The 15,159-nt window shown below is 49.1% G+C and overlaps 1 protein-coding gene across 3 annotated transcripts in view; it reads left to right on the top strand.

Annotated features, from left to right (window-relative positions):
• TMOD1 (tropomodulin 1) overlaps nt 1-15,159 on the top strand; it is an 81,388-nt gene that overhangs the window by 13,109 nt on the left and 53,120 nt on the right. For all 3 annotated transcript variants that reach the window (XM_045020113.1, XM_045020115.1, XM_045020114.1), the window contains exon 2: nt 6,347-6,517. In XM_045020113.1, coding sequence (XP_044876048.1) covers nt 6,398-6,517 — 120 coding nt within the window. In that variant the 5' untranslated portion in view covers nt 6,347-6,397. The remainder of the gene's footprint in view (nt 1-6,346; nt 6,518-15,159) is intronic.

Here is a 15,159-nt window from a genome sequence, read left to right as displayed (position 1 = left end):
CACAGAAGGGCATGGGAGATTCTCCATCACTTGGAGTCATTAAATCCAGCTGAAGTCTCTTTATCAAAGAAGTGCTCTAGCTTAAACAGAAATTATCAATTTGATACAGGAATCACTGAGTAAAATTCTCTGGTGTTTGTTATGTGAGAGGTCATTGGGGGAGGAGTATGTTTGAATTTCCTGACATTTGTGCATTTACAGCCACATCCATAGTATGGCACTAGTGTGGTTAATTCTTTTTGTGATTAAAACATGTGAGTAGGGTGACCAGATGTCCTGATAAAATCAGGACCGTTCCAATATTTAAGTGTTTGTCGCGCATCCCGACCGATCTTTGGTTGGGACGCAATTTATTTATTTATTTTGCTCCACCAGCAGACCCCCATGTGTCCCGATATTTTCTCTCTCTCATCTGGTCACCCTACATGTGAGTGAAGTTAGCGGGCTCCTCGCTGGATGCCCATGGGACCAGGTGCCTAGTCCCATGGGCTGACTCTGTCAGTGCCCTGGCTGGTGGCTTAGTGCGAGAGAGGAATGGGGACCAGGGGCTGCAAAGGGGAGATTCGCAGAAGGTGGGTGCCTTGCACTGTTGGGAAATCGCACTGGCTCTGGTGGAGAGTAGACTGACCAGCTCCTCTGGGCTTGTTCCACATTAACGAGGAGGGGGGTGCTTGGAAAGGGGAGCCTGCCACAGCAAGGGGTGGAGGAGAGGGTGAAGACTGCTCCCCCTCAGAGATGGCTGACCACAGACAGGTCAGCCAGGCCTCACCGCCCTGAAGCTGCATGGCCCAGTGGGAAAGCAGTGTCCCAAGAGGAGGGGCTGGAGGTGGGCCATGGACCCTAACTGAAGACAGTAGAGCAGCTGATGAACGAAGCCCCCAGGGCTGGCCCCAGACAGACGGCTTAAGAGACAAGGCACCTTTGCCTCTCTTTTCTCCTCCTTTGACCCCCTCTCACAAGGAGAGCGAGGGAAAGGGACCTCTCTTGTCTGTGGGTGGAGAACCCTTTGTGTGCTACAAACAGGGAGGTCATTATAAATAACTTGAATTGGGGACTGTGAGTGAGCAGACTCACCCTGCGGCACCTCCTGCTGCTGTTCTAGGGAATTAGCGTCCAGAGCGGCCTCTGCTGGCTGGTGATCCGCCTTTCCGCTTGCTGTTGGCCCCCCGTGTCCCTCCCAGGACCCGGTGCCCCTTTTACCTGGGGTGCTGCCCCCTGGCAGTAACCCCGTCTCTCAGGGTCTCCCCTCCCCAGGGGAACCCCCACCCACTATCCCCACCTCGCCTCAGTTTAAGGCTACTGCCAGTCATCGTCTCACCCCCGTGCCCTGGGGCCGACTGCAGGATCAGCCACTCATCACTGGCAAGGAGGGTTTGGACCTGCTGCCTTGGCCTACCCCTGGGCTGCCCTCTGCAACCCCCAGGACCTATTAGCCCACTGCTAGGCCGCAGCCTGGGGCTTTCCAGGCTGGAGCTCCCCAGCTCCTCAGCCTTTCCCCAGCCCTGCTTCACTCAGGTACCCTGTCTCTAGCTCCCTGCAGCCAGGCCCTTCTCACTCTACAGGCAGAGGGAGACTGTTTGGGCTCCTGCCTCACAGGCTTTTTATACAGGCCAGCTGGGCCTGATTGGGGCATGGCCCAGCTGCGGCTGCTTCCCCAATCAGCCCAGCTTGTAGAGCTGCAGCCCTCTCCAGGGCTGCTTTTTAAACCCCTCAGGGCAGGCGTAGGTAACCACCCGACCACAGGGACTGTGGGGACACAGAAGTGCCCCAGCCCCCCACAAGGCCCCTGCTGCGTGTCTCACATTGGGCACCCACAATCCCCTATCACCTTAGCCAGTGTTGGCCATTTGTCCTAGGGGTCGGAGATGTGGTTTCCTGAGGAACAAGCTGTTGGCTCTCGCACGGGGCCATCTTGCTCCATTTAGGCGGTCTATCACCAAACCAAACCTCGTACTTCCCTGTTATACTGCTAGTGCCTCGGGCATGTTCTCTATGGTCATAAACACTGGCCCTTCAATTCCACTACGCTAGCAAATACCTCAATTGGCCGGGAGAGACTTCCACACGCATTGCTCGGCCTCTGAGGATAGCAGCTCTGGTGTTCACACCTGTCCGTGACAGTCACAGCTGCAAACTTTGCTCTGTGCTGCAGGCCTCAGATCACTCCCTCGCGGATGCTTTTGAGACCGGTAGGAGTCTGACACCAAACTCTGGGACACACTTTCCAGCAGCAACGTCCCAGGCTGCTGTCTGCAATCAAACCCTTCCCCCGCCTTTGTCTCCCTCTCAGTGTGGGTGAGTTAAAGGTTAGATGGCTGCAGAGTCACTTGCTTTGCTGGTCTCTGTCTGTCTTGTGCTAGGTGTGGAGCCACATCCTTTTGTTGTGGAGACAGGAACCACATCAGAGTTAAGGTTGCAACCAACATAGGCATTGCCACACCGGCAGGCACAGGAAGTCATTTTGAACCGTGACGCGGATGTCAACGTATCAAATGAGCTCATTCAGTCTGTTTCTCTTGGGTTATTCTATTTTCACAGTCATTAAAATAGGCACAGCACAAAACAGGACCCAAACCTGAGACATGCACAGTGCCCTCAGTTCCTATTGACTCAGCACTTTCATAGAATCATAGAAGATTAGGGTTGGAAGGGACCTCAGGAGGTCATCTAGTTCAACCCCCTGCTCAAAGCAGGACCAACACCCACTAAATCATCCCAACCAGGACACTTTCAAGCCAGGCCTTAAAGACCTCTAAGGATGGAGATTCCACCACCTCCCTAGGTAACCCATTCCAGCAGGGGCGGCTCTAGCCATTTCGCCGCCCCAAGCATGGCGGCACGCTGCGGGGGGGCGCTCTGCTGGTCGCCGGTCCTGCAGCTCCGGTGGACCTCCCGCAGGCATGCCTGCGGAGGGTCTGCTGGTCCCGCGGCTCCACCGAACCCGCGGGACCAGCGGACCCTCCTCAGGCACGCCTGCAGGAGGTCCACCGGAGCCGCCTGCCACCCTCCCGGCGACCGGCAGAGCGCCCCCTGCAGCATGCCGCCCCAAGCACCCGCTTGGCATGCTGGGGCCTGGAGCCGCCCCTACATTCCAGTGCTTCACCACCCTCCTAGTAAAAAAGTTTTTCCTAATATCCAACCTAAACCTCCCCCACTGCAACTTGAGACCATTGCTGCTGCTTCTGTCATCTTCCACCACTGAGAACAGCTGAGCTCCATCCTCTTTGGAACCCCACTTCAGGTAGTTGAAGGCTGCTATCAAATCCCCCCTCACTCCTCTCTTCTGCAGACTAAATAACCCCAGGTCCCTCAGCCTCTCCTCGTAAGTCATGTGCCCCAGCCCCCTAATCATTTTCGTTGCCCTCCGCTGGACTCTCTCCATTTTATGCACATCCTTTCTGTAGTGGGAGGACCAAAACTGGATGCAATACTCCAGGTGTGGCCTTCTTGGCAACAAGGGCACACTGCTGACTCATATCCAGCTTCTCATCCACTATAATCCCCAGGTCCTTTTCTGCAGAATTGCTGCTTAGCCAGTCGGTCCCCAGCCTGTAGCAGTGCATGGGATTCTTCCTTCCTAAGTGCAGAACTCCTTCTTGAACCTCATCAGATTTCTTTTGCCCCAATCCTCCAATTTGTGTAGGACACTCTGGACCCTATCCCTACCCTCCAGCGTATCTACCTCTCCCCCCATCTTACTGTCACCTGCGAACTTGCTGAGGGTGCAATTTATCCCCTCATCCAGATCGTTAATAAAGATGTTGAACAAAACCGGCCCCAGGACCGATCTGTGGGGCGACTCCGCTTGATACCGGCTGCCAACTATACATCGAGCCATTGATCACTACCCATTGAGCCTGAGAATCTAGCCAGCTTTCTCTCCACCGCAGAGTCCATTCATCCAATCCATACTTCTTTAACTTGCTGGCAAGAATACTGTTGGAGACTATGTCAAAAGCTTTGATAAAGTCAAGATATATCACGTCCACTGCTTTCCCCATATCCACAGAGCCAGTTATCTCTTCATAGAAGGCAATAAGGTTAGTCAGGCATGACTTGCCCTTGGTGAATCCATGCTGACTGTTCCTGATCACCTTCCTCTCCTCCAAGTGCTTCAAAATGGATTCCTTTGATACTTTGCAGAATTGGGCCCAGCCTGCCGCATTAGGACCATCCAAACTAGACATTAACATTAAAATAACAATGAGAATCTCCTCCCATTCAGTCACCCCCAAAGCCTATCCCTTTCTCTGAAACCCAGTAGAGAGGGTCTGCTTTGCAGCTGGCCCAGAAGGCTAACCAGTCTGGGGTTGGGAACAAGGGCCTTGCATGAATGACAGACACCCTTCCACCCTCCCTGCTCAGCAGCACTCGCCTGGGTGAGAGATGTCTGAGCACTAGTATATCAGTTGTTTGACACTGCAAATCTACTTAAGCTACATTGGTGATTAGGAGTATTGGGATCCAAAGCTGTTCCGTTTGTCCAAGTGCCAGAACCGGAAAATGCAAATACAATTTGTGCTTCCTTCTCCGGACTCCCGGGTAATATTATTCCTGCCCTCTATATGCCTGGCCCCAGTTTAGCAATTTAAAACAGACGAGTCCTGCTAGTGGCTCATCCCTACTGTATCAAGCCTGAGCTGATGTTGTCATGCCTGGAAAATTGTGACTGCTTTTAAATGGGATTGTGTAAAGGGTGTGATTCTGCAGTGGCATAGGGCACGCAGACTTCGAGCAAAGGAAATGGATGTTATATTTGAATTATGATCACAAACGTGGGAAGCAAAGTATTTGACCAGCTGACTGCCTTAAACTTAACACCATGCTGTCAAATGTTGTATGTTTAATGTTCGCTTTTGTGACCAGTGTAAAGATTATTTTTCTAATTAGAATAGCTCTTGGGATGCAGGAAGTTCTTAGTTAATGAAAATGTAGTGGGGAGGTAAAATATATCCTAAAAGTGCATAATTTGCTTTGGGCTGGTTTGGGAAAAGCTAGAGAAGTCTGGCTAGGGCTGTGAAGCACAAACGAACTCAGAGAAAGTGAAGAAGCTAAAATCAAAAAGGTAAAATGGTCATTGATGGAGATAGGGAAAAATTCCAGTTTAATGAAAAGGAAGCAGTATTTGAAACATATGGGCTCATACATCATCCTCTTCCAGATGCTACAGAAGACAATGGCAAGAGAAGATTCCCCCCCCCCACCGCCCCTTGAAATTGATAGGATAAGTGATGTTTGAAATGTTTTTAAAGCCATCTAATTTCCATGGGACCTACAGGAAGGGACTGAAGTGCTTTGAAAACTTTATGTATCGAAAGCAAACTTTCCAGGTGAAATATTTTTAGGTATGCCTGGGTGCATATACGTGTATGTGTTAGCTATTATTTCAGGTTGTTATAATACATTTTTAAATATCTAGAGTTTTAAAAGAACTAAATCTTAACAGCTAAGTCTCTGTTATTGGCTATTTTTTAAATTCCATTTAAATATATCAATTACTGCACTGAGAGGTGATAGCATCTCCTCTCTCTCTCTCTATGTATCATTATTTTATATTAAGTACATGAGGAAAAGCCTTGCTCGTAATTGATTGACAAATCATATGGTCAGTTAGTAAGTTTCCATTGTTTACCTTCTCAGAGGTAAATAATATTAAAGTGTAGAACTACATTAACCAATCAGTTCACATATGCAGATAAATACATCATGATGGCATGCATCATTTCAGCAGAGCTTACTGAACTTTGATGAGCCCCTGAGTTACATATGCTGTGTATCTGCCTCCTGATTCTTCCAGACTTCTCTCTTCACCTCCCATTTAGAAAGTTAATTTAAAAGGAAAACTGCTGCACTTCTGAGACTCATGGCCTTAGTCCAGATTTTCAGATTCTGAACGTGTGCAGAAATGCACAGACCACCAGATTCCGCCACCCTGCTGATCCAGAGCATTGCTTTTCAGTAGGGCTAGCCACAGAGGAAAGTATTACTCAGTTTGAGTAAGGTTACCAGAATTAGATCCCATGGGGAGTTTTTGTTTTGGTGAAAGTAGTGATTTATTGTCCCTCCAGGAAAAAAATACGGACCAAGGTAAAATGTGGTCACTATATTCTTCTCTGCTCAGTCAGTGCTGATGTTCACTTTAACAGGAGTAAATTTCTAGTACTGCTCAGAGTGCTAAGTACTTCCCCACAGCCTCACTGTGGGACTAGGACTCAGAATGTGAGCTCATGCTGCCCTTCTACTTGCTTCTGATATGTCTGCTGTTACACATTTGAAGACTATCTTGCATTCTAATAGCAGTAGCGGTGAGAGCTCAGTTTTCACTTTGCCTTTTTTTTTATTATAGATCACCCTTCAGCATAAAACGTGAGAATTTAAAACCTGAGATTTCTCTAAAATGTCGTACAGACAGGAATTGGAGAAATACCGTGATCTGGATGAGGATAAGATCCTTAGTGCATTGACAGAAGAAGAGCTCAGGACACTGGAGAATGAACTGGAAGAGCTAGACCCTGATGTAAGTAGATTTTAAATGACCTCTAAATGGCTAATTCTGAGTAACAGAGGCAAAAAGCTTTATATCTTTTGGGTGAATCTATCAGTATTTACTTCTTTAATCTGCTAAACTCCCTGTCCATCTCCTGAAACTGTAGTTTATGTGGTCTGAATTCATGACTTTGTGTGTTCTTTTTATTTCATTTAATGAATTATGTGAGAAATTTAATACCTAAGCAATGTAATTGCTCCTCTGAAAAATGCAGGCCATTCATGCGGTTATACAAGGTCTTACTCCAGTTTCTCAGTGCTCCTGTGAATACAATAGCAGGTGAAGCCAAGCAAAATCTGGAACTGGAGCAGAGGTCTGCTAAAGAGCAGTGTTACTGAACCAGCTCTTTTCTGCTGTGATGGGTAAAGTGCCAGCTTAGACGGAGGGCCAGAGCCTGCTAACTTTAGTGACATTCTATAGTCTATAAGGTGCCATAGGACTCTTTGCTGCTTTTACAGATCCAGACTAACACAGCTACCCCTCTGATACTTTAGTGACATTGAGTAGTTTCTTATTATGCTAGCAGTCCCATTGAATTCAGTGGGATCACTCAGAGCCCTTATTCTGTGTAAGGATGGCAGAATTGGGCCATAGGTTTGCATCCTGTTTAAAAACCCTCCCAGCCCTGTCTCTGTCCGTAGAACTCACGCTCACAAGATCCAGATCCCAAAGAACCTATGGTATGTGTGCTGCGGTATGTGTGCTGTCCCACTGACTTAGTTAGGTGATCATTCATTGTTCTTCCTGCAGCACTGCCTAGAACAGCAGCTGCTGCAGAATGGAAACAGGCCACCACTGCCAGGGGCGGCTCTACGTTTTTGGACGCCCCAAGCAGTCATGCCCGGGAGGCGCCCCCGAGCCGCGGGAGCAGCGGACCTCCCGCGGGCATGACTGCAGAGGGTCCGCTGGTCCCGCGTGGCTCGGCTGGACCTCCCGCGGCTGCGGACGGCTCGCGGGTCCGGCGGCTCTGCTTGAGCTGCCGCAGGCATGCCTGCGGGAGGTCCAGCCGAGCCGCGGGACCAGCGAACCGTCCGCAGTCATGCCTGCGGCAGGTCCACTGGAGCCGCCGGCCGAGCGCCCCCTCCGCAGTCATGCCTGCGGCAGGTCCGCTGCTCCCGGGGCTCCGGTGGACCTCCCGCAGGCATGACTGCGGCAGGTCCGCCGGCCCAGCCTGCTGCCCCCCCCGGCCGCAAAGGACGCCCCCTAGATTTTGCTGCCCTAGGCACCAGCTTGTTTTGCTGGTGCCTAGAGCCGCCCCTGACCACTGCCACTGAGCGTCCCTGGGCAGAAGCACTCCTGCTGATCCCAGCTCCTCAGAGCCTGGCTCCAAGGAGATGGTGACTATTCCACCGAGACTGTATCAAGCTTTCTTGGAGATGGCACAACGGACTTGGACCCTGATCCTGCAAACATGTACACACATGAGTAGCCCTGTAAGTTCATGGGAATTGCGCAGGTGTGTAAAAGAAAGCAACTCACATGCATAAGCGTTTGCAGGGTCCAGGTCTTAGTGAGGACTTAGTAGTTTGCCTAGTTTTAAGAAAATATTTGCCTGCTGAGCACATGCTGTTCAGTATTTCGATGGCGTAACTCTGGGCTGTCAAGCCTGTAGGAACTACAGGGCTGGATTCCATATTTATTTATAGTCCACGAGTTGGGATATCAATTCAGAACCTCATAGTCCCCTCAATCCACAGTGGATCCCCACTGCTGTCAAGGGGAGGTTACACACAGAACATAGGGAGAATCTGCCCTCTCATGTTTATTGTTTATTCAGTCCCTTATTGTCACATTCAGCATCACGCTGAGAGAATTTAGGCTCCCTTTAAGCCCTGCTACTGCTGCTCTTTAACCTTCTGCATAGCCTGCCCTCCTTTCTCTGCCCCTTCTCTCTCTACATCTCCTCCTTTCTTTCCCCCACATTTCCTCCTTTCCGGCAGCAACTCCCACTTCTCCCGGGTTTCGCTCCCACCCCGTCACTTCCTCTCGCTGTGTCCATTTCTGTGTCTGGGAAATAGGAGTAATGATACTGACCTCCTTCGTGAAGCTCTTTGAGATCTATGGCCAAGAAGTGCTGTACAAAAGCTAGGTGTTCCTGTTGCTCCCCTTCCATCCACTAACACGATCAGCAATAGAATAGTTAACGTTAACACTGAAGTGTCATCCCTCGGCTTTAGAACGGCAATGCAATGAGGTGAATAGGGACTGGGAGTTTGCCCTTTTGAGTCACTGTTCCAGGCTCTCTGCAGACTCTGGCAGATGTTGCTGCATGGCTTACACTTGGGGTACGGCTACACTTGCAACTTCAAAGCGCTGCCGCTTTGAAGTGCGAGTGTGGTCGTGGCGCCAGCGCTGGGAGAGAGCTCTCCCAGCACTGCAGGTACTCCACCCAGGGGTGGCGCTAGCAATTTCGCCGCCCCAAGCACGGCAGCACGCTGCGGGGGGCGCTCTGGCAGTCGCCGGTCCCGTGGCTCCGGTGGACCTCCTGCAGACGTGCCTGTGGAGGGTCCGCTGGTCCCGCGGCTCCGGTGGAGCATCCGCAGGCACACCTGCGGGAGGTCCACCGGAGCCGCCTGCCGCCCTCCCGGTGACAGGCAGAGTGCCCCCCACGGCATGCCGCCCTAAGCACGTGCTTGGCGCGCTGGGGTCTGGAGCCGGCCCTGACTCCACCTCCCCGTGGGGATTAGCTCCCAGCGCTGGGGCACTGTTTACACTGGTGTTTTACAGCGCTGTAACTTGCTGCGCTCAGGGGGGTGTTTTTTCAACCCCTGAGCGAGAAAGCTGCAGCGCTGTAAAGCGCCAGTGTAGCCAAGGCCTTGGTCCGCATTTGGAAGCTCATCTCTGCAGGCATGAGGGCTAGAAACGTACCTCTGTAAATGAAAATGGAGATACTGCAGAGACAGGTGCACTACACGAGTCCACGCTAATGTGATGCAGGAGACCCTCTACCAGTACTTTGCCACTGCAGGAACTGCAATAGGAATACATTGCTTGGTCTCCAGTGCAGTGCATAAGAATGTACAGTGGACTCTCAGTTTTACAAACACCAATTTTACAAACAACCTGTCTACAAGCCATTTTTCCTGAGAGAAAATACAGTAATCACATAACAAAAGTGATGTCACTGAAGAACAAGTCAACATCCTTTCACATTCCAGTGCCTCCAATGCATTGGAAATCGCTTTGCTGAGGTCTGAAGGACAAGAAGAAGGTGTCGCGTTGCACCTTCTGTTCTCTGGAGATGATCCGTTTTATAAACTTTTTGATTGTATTAATTGCACAATCACCAGTTAGCGTGTAAAACGGGGGTTCTACTGCAGGCTGACTGATTTGACTCACTAGCTTCCTGATACAGTAGAACTCCTATTTTGATTATTTTCCCCCCATGGGAACAATGGTTTGTATAACTGGTTGTTCGTAAGACTGTTGTTCATCAAATCGAGGTTCTAGTGTGTGGAGTAATGCGTGAGGCGGGGCTGCAGGAGGGAATAGGAATGACTCTGTCAGATCATGGGTTCTGTCGTGTACCTCTCCCACGTGACATTCACGGTAGCATGGCAGGTGGGCACTCGCTTGTACATAATGGATAAAAATGCAGGCCCGTTTAATGGCAAACTGGGATTCAGGGAAGGCAACAGTGTGCAGGTTCATAGAGCGGAGCTCTGGGGCGACCAACCCTTGCAGCCAGTCCAGCAGACATGGGGTATGAGGAAGGTGTGGGGGGCATCGCCCCACTACACTCTACTGTGTACCTGTGACTGGTGCAAGCTAGTGCCACACTGCTGGGCCTGACGGCTGCTGGGCTCTTTCCTAAAGGCGGCTTGCAAACCCTCCATGATTTGTCATAAGAGCAGGGCCTGGCTTGCTATCTTTATTGCCTGGTACATTGCAGGCCCCAGGTGTGTGTAGTTCCATCCGCAGCCTCAGTTTGTCATCATTCTACAGCTGCCTCTTCATCCAGTTTCTCCTGCTTGGCTTCACATGCTGCCATTGTCTCACTGCATCACCAGGAACATTTCAGCCTTCAACAAGCGGGACAGAAGCAGCAGCCGGAGGAGCCATGGTGGTATGCAGGGCCCCTTTGTGTTCACTCTAGACACTGCCATTGAGGCAAGTGTATTGTCGTAGGGGTCTAGCTTCTGCCATGCTTGCTCCTGTTGAGTAGTGCGGTAACTCCACAATTCGTCCTGCTGATTTCAGAGGGAACACAGCCCCGAGTCAGCAAACAGTGAGCATGGGGTTAACTCCCACTAAGCTCGATCACATACTGAACTTTAAACACGTTTAAGTGCTTTGAACCATGGCCATCGGGCAGAGTTTTCAGACTATGGGCTGACTGATTACGGGTAAACGTTAGAGAATCTAGTCTGAGGTGTGTAGAGTGATGCTCGTTGGAGTCATGAAAAGCCCAGGAAGGCAGAAGGAGCAGCAGGTCTGAGCGGGGTGGCAGAGAATGCGTGAGGGAAGTTGACAGTCCTTCTAGGTGACATGATATCAGCACCACAGTTAAGTAAGGAACTGGGCAAGAGGTTATCCCTCCAGGTGCAGGGTGAATGGAAGAGAGATCACAAGTGGGATAACCCAGGAGCACGTTGTAAAAAGTGATCCTGATGTATGGGACAGCTCCCGAGTGAAGGACACGTATTTACCTCATTGTTCACTTCTGCCCCAGTCTGTCTGCTCCCAACTGGGGTCTCAGTCTCTGCCCCAAAGAGTGGCCAGACTAAGACAATCTGTTTTGTTCTGCACGGTGGGGTCCTGGGGCACGACTGGGACCCCTAGGCACTACCGCAGTACAAATAATAATTTATGTTGATCCTAATGTTGTATCATCTGTACGTGGCGGTAGAAAGCTCCCTCTTCTGCTGTGGTGTCTGCGATTGTTCACTGAGAGAAGGCAGGCGCGACTGGGGATGTGCCCAGTAAAGGGCAGTTTGGTTGTGACAGAGAACGAGGCTGCTGCAGGGTAGGTGCCTCCTGTCGCGGAGGCATTCTGAGTGTGTTCAGACTGCAGGGTCCTGACCATCAGAGCTGGCTGAAAAATCCTCATGACGCTCTTTTCCAGTCGAAAAATGCTGTTTTCTTGGAACCAAAATGTTTCATGGGAATGTATCAATTCAACAAACATTACCCTGGGAAGAGGGAAACAGCCACCCCCAGAATAGGCAGTAGCCCTGTGATTAGAGCACTCACCGGGTGTGTGGGAGACCCTGGTTCAAGTCCCTGCTCAGTTGATTCTAACTGCTGGGCTACAGAGCTGGTCTCTGTCAATGTCCACCGCAGTAGAAGGGGGCCAGACTCCTTGGGGACAGGCTGGCCCGAGTGGCCAGGAGGGAGCAATAGGGAAGGGTAAAAAGAGGGAAGATCTGAGCACTCAGCACAAAAATGAGAGATTGAGAATAAAATTAATCAAGGAACCAAAGGCACGACGAGAACAACTGCTTGAATAGCCTAGACAGCAGCGCTGCGAGCCGGGGGAGCAAACAACAGACATTGGAATTGCTCATTTGTTATTAAAACCTAGTGGTAGCGCCACCCCTCTCCGCTCCTAGCGCCTGCCCCGGCTGCTGGCTCTGTGCCTGGGAATCCGGCTGCCGGCCCCACGCCTGGGGATCCGGCTGCCAGCCAAGGCCCCTCGCCGAGGCTCCGCTCCCACCCCCGCCCACAGCTATGGCCCCAGCCTCGGCTCCCTTACCCCTGGCCCTGGCTCCGAGGGGCAGTGTGGGGGTTGCAGACAGGGGTAAGTGGGGGTGCGCAAGGTAAATGTAGAGACCACTGCCGTATTGGGTTAAAAAACTGGGTTAGAAGGGAAGTGAAGGCAGTTATAAAAATATATATATTCTAGAATATTGATAAAGGAAGCAAAGGGACACAAAGAGAACTCTGTGGCCAGCAGAGTTAAGGACAGGAAGGAGTTTTTTTATAGTATATTAGGAACAAAAAGAATCCCGACAATGGTTTTTATAGAATCATAGAACTGGAAGGGACCTTGAGAGGTCATCTAGTCCAGTCCCCTGCACTCAAGGCAGGACTAAGTATTATCTAGACCATCCCTGACAGGTGTTTGTCCAACCTGCTCTTAAAAATCCCCAATGATGGAGATTCCACAACCTCCCTAAGCAATTTATTCCAGTGCTTAACCATACCATCCTGACAGGAAGTTTTTCCTAATGTCCAACCTAAACCGCCCTTGCTGAAATTCAAGCCCATTGCTTCTTGTCCTATCCTCAGAGGTTCAGAAGAACAATTTTTCTTCCTCCTCCTTGTCACAATCTTGTATGTACTTGAAAACTGTTATCATGTCCCCCCTCAGTCTTCTCTTCTCCAGACTAAACAAACCCAATTTTTTCAATCTTCCCTTATAGGTCATGTTTTCTAGACCTTTAATCATTTTTGTTGCTCTTCTCTGGACTTTCTCCAATTTGTCCACATCTTTCCTAAAATGTGGCACCCAGAACTGGAGCCAAAACTCCACTTGAGACCTAATCAGCACAGAGTAGAATGGAAGAATTACTTCTTGTGTCTTGTTTACAACGCTCCTGCTAATACATCCCAGAATGATGTTTGCTTTTTTGCAACAGCGTTACACTGTTGACTCAAGTTTAGCTTGTGATCCACTATGACTCCCAGATCCCTTTCCACAGTACTCCTTCCTAAGCAGTCATTTCCCATTTTGTACGTGTGCAACTGATTGTTCCTTCCTACGTGGAGCACTTTGCATTTGTCCTTATTGAATTTTATCCTATTTACTTCAGACCATTTCTCCAGTTTGTCCAGATCATTTTGAGTTTTAATCCTATCCTCCAGAATACTTGCAGCCCCTCCCAGCTTGGTATCGTCCACAAACTTTATAAGTGTACTCTCTATGCCATTATCTAAATCATTGATTAAGATATTGAACAGAACCAATCGCTGAGGGACCCCACTCATTATGCCCTTCCAGCATGACTGTGAACCACTGATAACTACTCTGTGGGAATGATTTTTCAACCAGTTATGCACCCACCTTATATTAGCTCCATCTAGGTTGTATTTCCCTAGTTTGTTTATGAGAAAGTCATGCGAGACAGTATCAAAAGGCTTACTAAAGTCAAGATATACCATATCTACCGCTTCCCCCCATCCTGTTACCCTGTCAAAGAAGGCTATCAGGTTGGTTTGACACGATTTGTTCTTGACAAATCCATGCTGACTGTTATTTATCACCTTATTATCTTCTAGGTGTTTGCAAATTGATTGCTTAATTATTTGCTCCATTATCTTTCCGGGTACAGAAGTTAAGCTGACTTGTCTGTAATTCCCCGGGTTGTCCTTATTTCCCTTTTTATAGATGGGCACTATATTTGTCCTTTTCCAGTCTTCTGGAATCTCTCCTGTCTTCCATGACTTTTCAAAGGTAATTGCTAATGGCTCAGATATCTCCTCAGTCAACTCCTTGAGTATTCTAGGACGCATTTCATCAAGCCCTGGTGATTTGAAGACATCTAACTTGTCTAAGTAATTTTTTACTTGTTTTTTCCCTATTTTAGACCTACCTCGTTTTCACTGGCATTCACTATGTTAGACGTCCAATCGCCACCAACCTTCTTGGTGAAAACCGAAACAAAGAAGTCATTAAACACCTCTACCATTTCCACATTTTCTTTTATTGTCTTTCCTCCCTCATTGAGTAACAGGCCTACTCTGTCCTTGGTCTTCCTCTTGCTTCTAATATATTTGTAGAATGTTTCCTTGTTTCCTTTTATGTCCCTAACTAGTTTGATCTCGTTTTGTGCATTGGCTTTTCTAATTTTGTCCCTACATACTTGTGTTATTTGTTTATATTCATCCTTTGTAATTTGACCGAGTTAGATCATTGAAGATCTCCCGGTTAAGCCAGGGTGGTCTCTTGCCATGTTTCCTATCTTTTCTATGCAGTGGGATAGTTTGCTCTTGTGCATTTTTGTCCATTACTAGATGAAAATGGTAGAATAATCAATAATAATGCAGAAAAGGCAGACATATACACAGGGCCGGCTCCAGCTTTTTTGCTGCCCCAAGCAGCAAAAAAAAAAAAAAAAAAACCCGATTGAGCTGCCGCCAAAGTGCCGCTGAAGAGGAAGAGAGGGAGTGAAGGACCCCCCGCTGAAGACTGAAGCGGAGCGATGGAGTTGCCACAGACCCGGACATGCTGCCCCTTTCTATTGGCCGCCCCAGGCACCTGCTTCCTTCGCTGGTGCCTGGAGCCGGCCCTGCATATACAATATGTATTTCTGTTCTGTATTTCTGGGGAAGAAGCAGGTGAAGTCATATCATATGATAGCACTCTCTTCATTTCACTAGTATCTTAGGAGGATGTTAAACAACAACTGCCAAAGTTAGACATTTTTAAATCAGCAGGTCTAGATAACTCAGATGCAAGAATTTTAAAAGAGCTGCCTGAGGAGCTCACTGGACTGTTAATGTTGATTTTCAATACGTTTTGGAGCATTGGGAAAGTTCCAGAAGACTGGAAGAAAGCTAATGCTGTGCCAATATTTAAAAACGGTAAATGAGATGAGCCTGTCAGTATGACATCAATCCCAGGCCAGAAAATGGAGTAGCTGATACAAGACTTGATTAATAAAGAATCA

This window comes from Mauremys mutica, chromosome 6 (genome assembly GCF_020497125.1).
Source record: "Mauremys mutica isolate MM-2020 ecotype Southern chromosome 6, ASM2049712v1, whole genome shotgun sequence".
In the NCBI taxonomy this organism is placed as follows: Eukaryota; Metazoa; Chordata; order Testudines; family Geoemydidae; genus Mauremys; species Mauremys mutica.
This window is presented reverse-complemented; position numbering and strand designations above follow the sequence as displayed.